Below are 14,220 nucleotides of genomic sequence, written 5' to 3'. Positions count from 1 at the left end.
ATAACTTGTACTCTCATGCGTGTGGCCCTTGCATGTGTACACATGTGCAAGTGGGTGTTTTCTTCCAGCTCATCTCTTAGTGACAGACTGCTGTTATTTACAATTTCACAGAGAATAATGTAATATTAAGTTGGGAGTGATTGATGATAGCACGATTTCCACTGGAATGGAAAAATGGTTTGGGTAGATTTGGTACGGCTCCAAAATATGAGGTAAGACACATAAATTGAAACATCAGAGAGGATATTCATCACTTTCAAAGCTTTACCTGTCTAGATGCTCAATTAATTTGTGCTTTTATCAATCGTAAGTTCTGAAAACAGGCTTTACGAGTTACTATAGCAAGTTACAGATGTGCCTATGTGTGAATTGGTCAGGGGTACGCATGTATGTTTCTCACCTCTGGCTCTTCAGTAGTTCCCGGCTCTAAATATGCACTGGTTCATTACAGAGTCTGTGCTACATTCTTCAGAGGTCTGCCCTCTCACCTTTCACCGTTGCACAACACACAGAGCTGCATCATATCCTTCACAAAAAAAAGAAGTATAGTTCAAGTTATTATTTTAACATAAAATTAAGTATACTTTCAGTATTTTTTTTACATTTATTTGTGATTATTTTCTCAAGCTTCAACAAAACATTTTGCACATTCAAGCATGCAATTTTCCCCCCATTTTGAACATTTCCGCTGAAATGAACTAGCAAACAAATAAAATCAAAATACAATTACAACAGAAATAGACAAAAGCACAGCAAAATTGAAAATATTAATAATAATAGTAAATAAATAAATAAAAAGAATAAAATAATAATAATAGTAAATTAAAAAAAAAATAATAAACTTTAAAAATAATTCAAATAAATAATTACCTACAGTACATGATAATACAAATCAATACTCTGTTACATTTATAGTGGTCTTTTACATAAATATCAAACTAAACTATATTGGTGATCACAGTTAAACCTATTTGCACAGATTTATTTATATAAATCAGTTAAAAGAGAGAGTCTTCCTTCTTTCAAAATATGTGATCATAGGTTGCCATGTCTCATAAAATTTTTGGACAGATCCCTACATTAAATACTTAATTTTCTCTAATTTCAAATATAAAATCAGATCACACATCCACATTGAAGCTTTGGGTGAAGGTGCTGATTTCCACTCAAGTAGTATTCTTGCTAACAAAGTAGCGAAGGCGAATACATTTTTTTTCTTGTTTGTCAACAATATATTGTGTTCTGGTACCCCAAAGATAGCTAACTCAACACTAGGTTTTATCTCTAAATTAAAGGCGTCATTTAATGTTTTAAATATTTGTGTCCAATAGTCACTCAACTGTATACTTTAAGTATTACTCCAAATCAGAAAACAGTATGGAAAACGGAAATAAAAAAAGAAAGTATGACTTCCAAATTTATTTTGACTTGCATTTCATTGCATACAACATGAACACAAAATATCTCATATTGTGTCTGATCAATTTAATTTCATTTTCAAATAAACATCCCTTCCTGTCATTCAGATCTGTAACACATTCCAAAAAAAGTTGGGACAGGAGTCCTTTAGGGCTAGTAATCAGATAAATTGGTTAAATAATGACGTGATTTGAAAAAGGTGATGTCAACAGATGATTGTAATTATGATTTGATACAAAAGCAGCATCCGAAAAAGGTTTAGTGTTTAAAGAGCAAAGATGGGTTAAGGATGGACAGTTTTCAAACATATATGTGAGAACATTATTGAAATGTTTAAAAAAATATTCCTTAAAGAAAGATAGGAAGACATGTGCATATTTCAACGCCAACAGTACATGTAAGCTTTTAGAAATATACTCCAGTCCAATTGTACAGAATATACTTGAAAATAGCTATTAAAATGTAGAGGGTTCTAGTTTAACCAGGCAGTTTTTATGCAAACATTCAGCTTGCCATGAAAAAAATTATGCTTTCACCGAAATAGAGAAACCCTTTCCAAGTGTGTAGGTTTGTATTTTACACTTTTACAGTCTATAATTTCATAGCACTGTACAAATACTCAAAAATGTCTCTGTCAACCAAAGTCACACAAGAGCTAATTTCACATCTGTAAGTAAGCTTTTTCCTCATAAATGCAAAAATGTCAAATAAATTAAAATCAATCATGTTTGTTCTATAGAGAGACCCAACTCTTGTCCTTTTGATTAGCATTGTTTCCTTGGGGTTGTGAAATTTCACAAAATGTCTACAAAGTATGTTGTATACTGTGAACTTGCTAACTTTATTTGGTCACATCTATAACGCATGTTTATTTTCCTCATTTAAAATATAAAAAAGTTTACAAATTGATATTTTTCTGAGCCCATAACTCTGGTGAGTTGTTGAGAAAAATATAAACAGATGTTTTACTATAATGTCAACATATACTCTCCATGTGAATGTATGTTTTGAGATTTTACTGCAAATATCACATTCATAACGCTGGAATTGCTCTTTTTTTGCTGCTGGATTATTACAAAACTATTATGAATCAAGTCTATTACATTACATGAAAAAATCTGCCAAATTCTGGTAAATTTCTGTGTGGATTATTGTCACGTTTATACTCAAAACGCTCTATTTGAAGATAATTTACCTATATTAAACCTACCTGGTCTACATTTTTCTTTTTTGATGGAATGGGAAAAGTTTTTCACCCTTCCAAATGATAATATAAACACTGTTTATACATGACACGTAAGGTTTTAGGATTTACCGTGGAAAGGTCAGTCGTCTTGAAAAGAGAAACAATCACGTGACGCTGTAGCAGCAGCTGCGAGAGTGACGTCACACAGCAGGTCTCACCATCATCATCGCAGAGGTGAACTGATCTAGTGAAGACGTCGAGGACGGTAAGAGCGTTTATCTTTATTTTTCGTTTTTTTTTCTTCACACTTATAACAAATACAACACATATATATTTAAAGTATGACGTTTTATACGAGCGGGAATTCGTTTTATATGTTACCGCTAGAATGAGATGGTGATGCTAGTCTATGGGCTATCTATGTCTACCATTTGTGCTGTTAAATTCATTAATATTTGTAGTAATTCTGACTTCAATATTATATTGTGCTCGCGTCGAAGAATCCACAGTTAACAGCATGCTATTGATTAATGAATTGAAAATCTGCGTTAATCAGAAACGATGGGTTAAGGCGTTTACTGTTTTTTTCATACATTCAATTATGATTAACGTTATATGTTAGTTCCATATAAATGTTTGTTTTATTAAGCATAGTGATCAAACGCCGATAAAAAAAAACATTCTCGCTGGGAAGATAGATAGAGAACCCTGTAATGGCGCCCTTCAAGAGCTGAAGGACAGTGCGGCAGAGATGATGAGAGTTGTTGAGTCATCAGCCAATCAGCTCTCAGAGCTGTGAAGAACGATGAGCCTCTCGGCCAATCAGTGAATAGAGATAGAAGGGATGTTGAGCACATCATCCATTCAGAAGGGATGCTGAGCTCTTGTCCAATCAGCTCGTTGATATGCTAGGGATGCTGAGCCTAGCCCAGAGATTTTGTATTAGAGGAGGCTGCCTCGGTTTCTGGATAATTTTAATAAAGTTTGGTTTAGTTTGCTTGTAAAATGATCAGATTAGAATACTTTATGAGTTGTAATGCCTGTAATGCATTTTAATTGGACAAAACAGATGTTTTGTGAAGTTTGGTTACAATTTACACATGCTAATTCAGTATTAAAGAAACAATTTCAATGTTATGAACAGTATAGGCCTAATAAAATAATATGTTTTGCATAAAGTGTTATACACTACCATTTAAAAGATTCTTAAAAGACAAGATTTATATTTTTACCTTTTTTTCAGAAAGTATGAGAAAATGTCAGTGATAACGTTTATTGTTACAGATTGTTATTGAATACAAATTGTTATTGAATACAAATTGTTATTGAATACAAATTGTTGTTGAATACAAATTGCCGCACGTGACTTGAATATCTTTATTTGTAAATAATTTATAATTTAAGATTGACTGTGATGATTCTGTAGGGGAGTGCATATGCATAAAATAAATAAAACAATGTACACACATAGACAAATACAATAAAAAAAAAAGGCAGAACTGAAATAAACAGTGTTTTATTGTTTTCCGAGGAGTCTAACAGTATTTAGGTATACATTAATTGAATAATCAGTTGTAGAATAATACTGCACAGTCTTCTTTATCTTTATGAATAATATGAGTACAATATATCATTATTAAAGTTGTTAACAGTACAATTTCTTATTCCTGAGTGCTTTTCAAATCCTCATACATTCACAGGCTTCAAAAACACATGCAAAAGTTTAATTATAATCCAGACTCAACATTGCATATCCTACGATGGGACTATTGCATATGATCACATTGCAATATCAATGCTGAAACAATATATTGTGCAGCCCTAATATATATATTTATTTATTTATAGAAAATATAATATACATTGTATTCATTTATTTATACAGGTTCACCACCATCTCAGGGAAAAAGCTGCATTTTAAACATAAGGATATATTGAAATATGTGACCCTTGACAACAAAACCAGTCATAAGTGTATCTATTTTTATTTATCTAGAATCAAAATAATCTGAAAGCTGAAATCTGTAAACAGTGGGATCAAAAAAGCTTAATACCCAGATAATTGCCTTTAAAATTGAAGTGCTTAGCAAAACATTACTAATCATAATTTGAGTTTTGATATATTTCCAGTTGGAAATGTACAAAATATTGTCATCTTTACATAATATTAAATTATTTTTGGCACAAAAGAGAAATCTATTATATTACTTATTTAAATAAATATACCCATGCAACATAAGATTGGTTTGTGGTCTGAAGTCAATTGTAATACTATTCAATCATAGAAATAATTTAAAAAATATTTATTTTTTTTTTTAATTAAATACACATATTTCTAAAATTTCTTTTTTCTTCCCTACTCACCATCCAGTGAGCATCCATTGTTTTTTGAGCCGTGGGTGAGTTCCTGTGGCCGGCAGCATCATGGGGGAGTTGTTCCGCAGTGAGGAGATGACTCTGGCCCAGCTCTTCCTCCAGTCTGAAGCGGCCTACTGCTGTGTCAGTGAACTGGGGGAGCTGGGAATGGTCCAGTTCAGAGATGTACGTAGATATAAAATGTTTTCCCTTTCTCTTCCCAAGTTATTAATGTTAATTATGAATTGAAACCTCTTTCTTTCATTTTCTTTCTATCTTTCTTTTTTCTTTCTTTCTTTCTTTCTTTCTTTCTTTCTTTCAGCTCAACCCTGATGTGAACGTGTTTCAGAGGAAGTTTGTGAATGAAGTTAGACGTTGTGAAGAGATGGACAGAAAGCTCAGTGAGTGGATCAACATGTCCACACTAACACCAGAAACAGCTCTCTTTAGTAAAATTCGGTGATTTACGTAAAGCCCCGGTCAGATCACACAATGACAATCATCAAGTTCAGCAAGCTATTTGCAGTTTTGTCTAGTCAAATTTTTTTGTCATTAGCCCCAGCAGCAAAGGGTTTTTCCCAAATACCACTTTATTTTTAATTACGGAAAAAATTGAAAAACCACTATTAAGATTTTTACCTCAAAATATATTTGTCTATTTTAATAATTGACATTTACAATATTAAATACTACATTAACATATTCATCTACGCACTGCTACTGTACCTGTGATTGCATCTAGAATCCACTATATTTCTACATAGGCTTTTTAGGAAGGTGCTACAGTCATTTTTTTTGTTCCACCCAGAGCATTAGATTAAAATAAAAACAATCAAATTTAATTTTTTACTCAACATTTTGTGCCGTTTCATTCTATATTTTTACATGTATAATTTTGTGGTGGTGAAGCGATGTGTCTTCCACAGACTTTAAAACAGTTCAAGTCAGAATTATTAGCCCCCTTTTTTCTTTTTTAATTATTTCCCAAATTATGTTTAACAGAGCAAAAAAAATTCACAGTATGTCTGATAATATTTTTATATTAATTTTTTATAATATATATATTTTTTTCTTCTAAAGAAAGTCTTATTTGTTATATTTCAGCTATAGTAAAAGCAGGTATTGATTTTTAAACACCATTTTAAGGTAAAAAAAAATATTAGCCCCTTTAAGCTATATATTTTTTCAATAGTCTATAGAACAAACCATCATTATACAATAACTTGCCTAATTACCCTAACCTGCCTAGTTAACATAATTAAGCCTTTAAATGTCGCTTTAAGCTGTATAGAAGTGTCTTGAAAAATATCTAGTAAAATGTTATTTACTGTCATCATGACAAAGATAAAATAAATCAGTTATTAGAAATGAGTTATTAAACTATTATGTTTAGAAATGTGTTGAAAAAATCTTCTCTCCGTTAAACAGAAATTAGGGAAAAAATAAACAGGGGGCGAATAATTCTGTCTTCAACTGTTTGAGCCAGCACTTCAAAGCAATACATTAATATTTATAATATGATGGGACACAACAAATGGTTGGCGACTACCTATGTCGCTTATGTCTGGATCCATCCCAATTAAACACGAAAATTCAGAGAACAGATGATTAAATGATGTTTGTAAATTTCTGCTGTTGTCATGTTTTGCAGGGTTTGTAGAGAAGGAGATTAAGAAAGCCAACATTCCAACTATGGACACTGGCGAGAATCCTGAAGTCCCGTTTCCTCGAGACATGATTGACCTTGAGGTATTTTTTTTCTCTCATGCTGCTAATTTGGGCAAAAAATGTATTTTACTCACCATATGTACGTGCAAACCCATATGCGGTTTTATATTATGTATTTATTTATTTTGTGGAACATAAAAAGGAGAAATTTTGAAGTACTTAGTTCATCTTTAATTTTGTTTATCATGTTTTGTCAAAGTATAGTTGTCATTACAGTCTGTTTTTTGGCAATATTTGTACAATTAACCATCTTTCAGCCTATTAGTAAACCTTTTGATTTCTTCACTTAGTAACCAGACACCATTTTTCGGACTTGTTTATGGAAAACATTGAATATTTAAATGTTTATCTCTTGCCATCATCTTTAATTTATATAGTAATCATGCCTTTGATCTCCAGGCAACCTTTGAGAAGCTGGAGAATGAACTGAAGGAGATCAACACTAATCAAGAGGCCCTGAAGAAGAACTTTCTAGAGCTGACAGAACTCAAGCATATCCTCAGACGTACTCAGCAGTTCTTTGATGAGGTCTGCCTAACCCTTGCACTATGAAAACAAACCACGATTTGTTAATGCGTGATGTCTGCTACAGCTGAAATATCGCCACAAGACACATTTACCCATACAAATCTGATGTATTGTCCAAACCACTATGACTCGTAGCTATAATTCTACTGGATTCTCTTTAGATGGAGGATCCTAACCTGTTGGAAGAATCGTCATCTCTGCTGGACCCCAGTGAGGCCGGCCGAGGGGCTCCACTGAGGCTGGGGTGAGTTCCAGTGAATCTTCACAATTCTGTATACCAGTTTTAATAGTAAATAAAGAAGTATTTCAACATAATTTATTTTTAAATTGCATAGTAACAAATCTGTTACTGTACAGTTTACTTTATTTAAGTGTTGTAATGAACAAGAAAATTAAAAACTAGCTGCAAATGTAATGTAAAATAAAACTAATATAAAGCATAGCAAATCTTAAATTAAAATAATTACAACTATTTGATGTTACACTATAAATTTATGCAATTAAAAAGCCATTTTTATTACATATTACTAATAATAAGTAGTGTGGTGAACCAGATAAAACTTGATATACACTCACCGGCCACTTTATTAGGTACACCTGTCCAACTGTTAACACAAATTTCTAATCAGCCAATCACATGGCAGCAACTCAATACATTTAGGCATGTAGACATGATTAAGTGGATCTGCTGCACTTCAAACCAAAAATCAGAATGGGGAAGAATTTAAGTGACTTTGAACATGGCATGGTTGTTGGAGCCAGATGGGCTGATCTGAGTATTTCAGAAATTGCTGATCGACTGGGATTTTCATGCTCAACCATCTTTAGGGTTTACAGAGAATGGTCCAAAAAAGAGAAAGTATCCAGTGAGCGGCAGTTCTGTGGGCGCAAATGCCTTGTTGATGCCAGAGGTCAGAGGAGAATGGCCAGACTGGTTCGAGCAGATGGAAAGGCAACAGTAACTCAAAAAACCACTCGTTACAACCAAAGTACTGTATGCAGAAAAACATCTATGAATGCACAACACATCGAACCTTGAGGCAGATGTGCTGCAGCAGCAGAAGACCACACCGGGTGCCACTCTTATCGGCTAAGAAAAGGAAACCGAGGCTACAATACACACAAGCTCACCAAAATTGCATTGTAAATGATTAGAAAAACGTTGCCTGGTCTGATGTGTCTCGATTTCTGCTGCAGCATTTGGATGGTAGGTTCAGAATTTGGCGCCAACAACTTGAAAGCATGGATCCATCCTGCCTTTTATCAATGGCTCAGGCTGGTGGTGGTGTATTGGTGTGGGGGATACATAATTGGCTCACTTTGGGCCCATTAGTACCAATTGAGCATCATGTCACCGCCACAGCCTACCTGGGTATTGTTGCTGACTGTCCATGCCTTTATGACCACAATGTGTCTCACTTCCAGCAGGATAACGTGCCACGTCATAAAGCGTGAATCATTTCAGACTGGTTTCTTGAAAATAACAATGACATTACTGTACTTATATGGCCTCTACAGTCACCATATCTCAATCCAAAAGAGCACTTTTGGGATGTGGTGTATGTGTGTATATATTTATGTGTATAACATTTTATAAATATTTATTTACACACATATATTATGTTACCTATGCAATTAACTTTAATCAAGCACTAATAAGAAAGATTTGTTTAACAAATTAAAAAAAAAATCAATGTTTAATAGTATTAATTATTTAACTATATTAATATTTTAAGCATGAAAACAGAATTTGAGGTAAATATTGATTTTATTTACATTTTGTTCATCATGCAAAGCAATCATATGAACCTTGAAGTCACTGTTTAAAATGCTCACTGTAGAGGCAATTCGATTTTACTTTCACAGTTTGGAAGTAAAGTTATCACGTAATGTTTTTCTAAAGAAAAAATAACATACCAAGAAATTCTTATATAATAAATGCAATAGCATTTCTGATTGTTGTTTTAAGTTCGTTCGTTCATTAAGATTAAGTTTTTAAAATATTAATTTATTTCACTAATGTCACTTTCATCCAAACTCTCACATCTTGTAGTCAAAACCTGTAAAGAGTGTTAAAACTGTAAACCGAAATCATTGTGTAATATTACAAGAGAGTAAATATCAGGTTTGCATTGGCTTTAGTGGAGTTTGTATACTTTGTTTATAATAAATTTGTTTACCTTTTAGATTTGTGGCAGGTGTCATCAACCGCGAGAGAATCCCTACGTTTGAAAGGATGCTCTGGAGAGTATGCCGTGGAAATGTCTTTTTACGTCAGACAGAGATTGAGGATCCCCTTGAAGACCCCACAACAGTCAGTGCCTATTATTTTTTCGATTAAAATAATTGCATTTGAAATGTTTAGTGCTGGTCTATGATTAATTGTGATTGATCACATGTAAAAATAAAAACAGAGCAAGGAGTTTTTCACAGTATTTCCTGTAATGTTTTTTCTTCTTCGTCTTATTTGCTTTATTTCAACTTGGATAAAAGCAGTTTCTAATTTTTTCTAAAAGCATTTTAAGGTCAATATCATTAGCCCCCTTAAGTAATATTGTTTTTTTGATTGTCTACAGAACAAACCACTGTTATACAATGACTCGCCTAATTACCCTATCTTGCCTAATTAATCTAGTTAAGACTTTAGATTGCACTTTAAGCTGAATATTTGATATAGATCACAAAGAATCATTCCCAAGTTCTAGAAAGTTTGTTTACAAGCAAGATAACATTGACAACACAAGTCATGGATCTTTGTTTGACACAGGGCGATCAGGTGCACAAATCGGTGTTCATCATCTTCTTCCAAGGAGACCAGCTGAAGAACAGAGTGAAAAAGATCTGTGAAGGGTATGGTGCTTTCTGATCCATGATAATTCTCAGAATTTTGACCTGTAATAATCAATGATTTTACTTACTATACTTACTTAACCTATTTGCAGGTTCCGTGCATCTCTGTACCCATGCCCTGAGACCCCTCAAGAAAGGAAGGAAATGGCATCAGGTGTCAACACCCGCATTGATGACCTCCAGATGGTATGCTCTAATGATAAATGAAAACACAATCGTGACCGCACCTACATTAGTATTCACTCCAGTTCGATATACTATTATATCTATATATCATAAGCAAGTGTAACCCCGCCAGTCCTACACCACCCAACCCGCTCCAAGCTGGGCTAACAGAACGGATGTCAATGACTGGATTCATTCATTCATTTTCTTTTCCGCTTACTCCCTTTATTAATCCGGGGTCGCCCACTTTTGATGCACTTTCTGAAAACACGTCCCATACGAGAGGCATTTAAAGGAACACTCCACTCCATTTTCTGTCGGTTTTAAATAGTAAATTTATCAAAACACTTTTTTGAATTTTTTGAACAATGCTAATGGGCAAATCTGATTCAATTCATTATGCTAAGATGCTAAAAGTGACCCCACCAGAAGAAGAAATCAGCTAAATGGATTTAACTCTAGGAGACTTGTAAAATGAGCCTTTAAATATCCCTTTAAATCTTTAAGCTCTGTAAAAGCAACATGGGTTACGATTTACTTTTATTGTTATTCAATTTTATTCAAATTGTTAATTTAAGTTTTTTTTATTATATATAATTCATTTCTTTTATTGATCTTATTCTGCAATTCTGGTTTTTGTGATTGCTTTAAAATGTCCAATTCAGTTACATATTGGAGAAATGATTGTATTAACAAACGGCAGAAAACGATCAAACTGTTAGCTCTAAAGTCAAGTGTGTTTATGATTGTACATACAAATATAAATAATATAATTACTAAGTATTAGTTCAGCAGCATCAATTTTTATGGCTGAAATTGAATGGAAGTCAATGAGACCGGAAGAACAATGTCAATACGGTATATTTATTCTGAAAGTGATTTAAACAATGTTGTTCCTCCGTTCTTTTATCATTACAATGGTGGTTTGGACTCATAAATCTATGATTTTTTTTTAAATCTGTCATTTTAAAGTGTTATCATTGTAGTGCTTTTTTGTGTGTGTGTGTGTGTGTGTGTGTGTGTGTGTGTGTGTGTGTGTGTGTGTGTGTGTGTGTGTGTGTGTGTGTGTGTGTGTGTGTGTGTGTGTGTGTGGACAAAAGGGTCTTTTCCTCCAATTGTAGTTATCTCTTTTCAACTTAATCTTGATTACCAATTAATTTCATCCATTTTTACTGTACAATATCTTAATCTAAAAAGTGGTCTAAAGTAATTTAAATGTTAATCATTGAGTGATTTTGTTGTTATAGGTATTGAATCAAACTGAAGACCACCGGCAGAGGGTTTTGCAGGCCGCTGCAAAAACTATGCGCGTGTGGTTCATCAAAGTGAGGAAGATGAAGGCCATTTATCACACGTTGAACCTCTGCAACATCGACGTTACACAGAAATGTTTGATTGCTGAGGTCTGGTGCCCCGTTTCTGACCTTGATTCCATTCAGTTTGCTCTGCGGAGGGGAACAGTAAGTAATTTTCATCAATCTAATGATCAAATAAATGCAAAGAATCAACATTTACTGCAAATATACACCACCAGTCAAAAGCATGTCAATAGTTTTTGTTTCTTGTTATGCTACAAACCTGTAGATCTCCAGTGATATGCTAAAATGCTTACAAATATTTTTGTAGATTATATAAATTGTGCCTAAAATGGTAATAAATGGTTTGGAGCATGTAGTTACACATAGAACACACTGTAAAAATAAACTACTTCAATACAATTTTGGTAATCTTAGATTTATCCTAGAGTCATAGATTTTCCATTTACAGTATGTTATTTTATATTTTTCATCTATTTAGTTATATTTATAAATGTGTAAACTTTACTAATAAAAAATAAGCTGAAGCGTTTAGCAATGTACTTTGTAAACGTAGTACCACAGTGGTAATAATGCCTTTTTTTTACCACAATTTAATTTAGGAAAGAAGTGGGTCTACAGTTCCCTCTATCTTAAACCGAATGCAGACCAAACAGACTCCACCTACTTACAACAAGACCAACAAGTTCACCTCTGGATTCCAAAATATTGTGGATGCTTACGGCATCGGAACCTATCGAGAGATCAACCCAGGTACCAACATGCCTTAGGGATAAAGTACATTTATACAGAAGCTGTACACTTGTGATGATGGACCACAAAACCAGTTATTAGTGTCAATGTTTTGAAATTTAGATTTAAACCTCATATGATATGAGATACAAATATAGCTTTTCATTGATTGTATGATTTGTTATGATTGCACAATATTTGGCTGAGATACAACTATTTGAATATCTGGAATCTAAGGGGTTGAAAAAAAATCAAAATATTGAGACAATAACCTTTAAAGATCTTAGCAGTGCACATTAATAGTCAAAAACTATATTAACAGTAGGTTTTATATATTAACAGTAGGACATTAACAAAATGTATTCAAGTAACATAATTAATACTTATATTTTAATGATTATTGGGATAAAAAAATCTATTATTTTAACTTATTCCTTCTGCATAGTCCCTTATTTATCAGAGGTCACCACAGTGGAATGAATCGGCATATGTTTATGGGCAACGGATGCCCTTCGAGTCGTTACTCAGTTCTGGTAAACATCCATACACTCTCACATTCACACACACACTAATACACTACAGCCAATTTTAGATTATCCAATTCACCTATAGCGCATGTCTTTGGACTGTGGGGGAAACCGGAGCACCTGGAGGAAACCCAAGCGAACACAGGGAGAACATGCAAACTCTACACCGTTGGTACTCAGTTGGCCAGTTGGTACTCGAAACAGTGACCACCTTGCTATGAGTTGACAGTGATAAGCACTGAGCCACAGTATTATCCATTATTTTGAATCATTCAATGCATTCTTGCTTATGCCAAAAATATACTCAAGCAACGTAAGATTGGTTCTGTGCTCACATTCATTGTACATTTAAACTGCATTAATACAGAAGTGCATATTGTTTGTGCTTAATAGCCATACATTTACCATTTAGGGCTTTATTTTAATGATCTAGACGCAAAGTCTAAAGGACATGGCGCAAAAGCATTAATGGCATGTCCAAATTTTTCTATTTTAAGGACGTTTTAATAAAAATAAAAAGTTAATACGTTTTGCGCCCTGGAGCATGGTCAAACAGGGTTGTGCTTATTCTCTTAATGAGTTATGGGTGTGTTTTGAGCATACTGTGCAGTAAACCAATCATAGTCTCATCTCCCATTCCTTTAAGTCAGTTGCGTCACGCCATGGTGCATTTGCTATTTACATGGCGGATTTTGTAAGAGGAAAAACTGAACGCTTCACTAGCATATAGGATAAAGAACAACCATCCTCCATTCGGCCTCTTTATTTTCTCTTTACTTTACCTTTACACTTTACTCTTAAAGAGTAAAGAAACCGTTTGTACGCACGCCACTGAAGATATCCATTAGCCTACATATTTAATTTAGTTTGTTAAGCACAAAGATTTGTTTCAAAACTATTTCTAAATTCAGTTCTAATTTACAGCGAACGGATAAATGAACAATAATAATGAGTTATATCCAAACATACTATCCTCTTCTTATGCCTCATATGGTGATGCATTCATTTTCAAAACCCGGCAGGAGGACAAATCTAAACTTGTTTTTAATAAAACAAATATAAATATGTATATAATAAATAATACTGCTAATAACAACAACATTACACAAATGCAAATTGTCATAAATTAACTGAAAAAAGCCCCCTGATTGGAAGGCACGGAGGCATTTCAGTTCTTCAAAATAGCAGCTTGCTAACAATGCACCTTAACACACCTCCTTTTCAGACCAGCACACCCATGAGTCCACAAAGTTGCGCAAATGGATTTGCTATTTAAACAACGTGGCGCAAAATGTAATACTTACTGTTGTGTTGGTCTGAAAATAGCAACAAATCGTGCCAAACATATCTTGTGCCTTAATGCGCCAGGTGTATGCTAGTGCTATTCATTTTTCACTCAGACGATAAATCATTT

The 14,220-nt window shown here is 33.6% G+C and overlaps 1 protein-coding gene across 4 annotated transcripts in view; it reads left to right on the top strand.

Moving 5' to 3' along the window:
* Positions 1-2,807: 2,807 nt before the first annotated feature.
* Positions 2,808-14,220, top strand: part of atp6v0a1b (ATPase H+ transporting V0 subunit a1b) — a 37,703-nt gene continuing 26,290 nt past the window's right edge. For 3 of the 4 annotated variants that reach the window (XR_015524478.1, XR_015524477.1, XM_087308671.1), the window contains exons 1-11: positions 2,808-2,870; positions 4,977-5,146; positions 5,283-5,361; positions 6,612-6,709; positions 7,088-7,216; positions 7,378-7,460; positions 9,404-9,530; positions 9,984-10,066; positions 10,159-10,252; positions 11,479-11,691; positions 12,150-12,300. Coding sequence is in view for 2 of the 4 variants with exons in the window: in XM_087308671.1 (XP_087164797.1) it covers positions 5,030-5,146; positions 5,283-5,361; positions 6,612-6,709; positions 7,088-7,216; positions 7,378-7,460; positions 9,404-9,530; positions 9,984-10,066; positions 10,159-10,252; positions 11,479-11,691; positions 12,150-12,300 (1,174 nt within the window). In the remaining 2 variants the exon portion in view is untranslated. 4 annotated transcript variants of the gene reach the window in all.

This window comes from Danio rerio, chromosome 24, assembly GCF_052040795.2.
Source record: "Danio rerio strain M-AB ecotype USA chromosome 24, GRCz13ab, whole genome shotgun sequence".
Lineage (NCBI taxonomy): Eukaryota > Metazoa > Chordata > Actinopteri > Cypriniformes > Danionidae > Danio > Danio rerio.
Note: the sequence above shows the minus strand (reverse complement) of the source record. Positions and strands in the feature narration are given on the sequence as shown.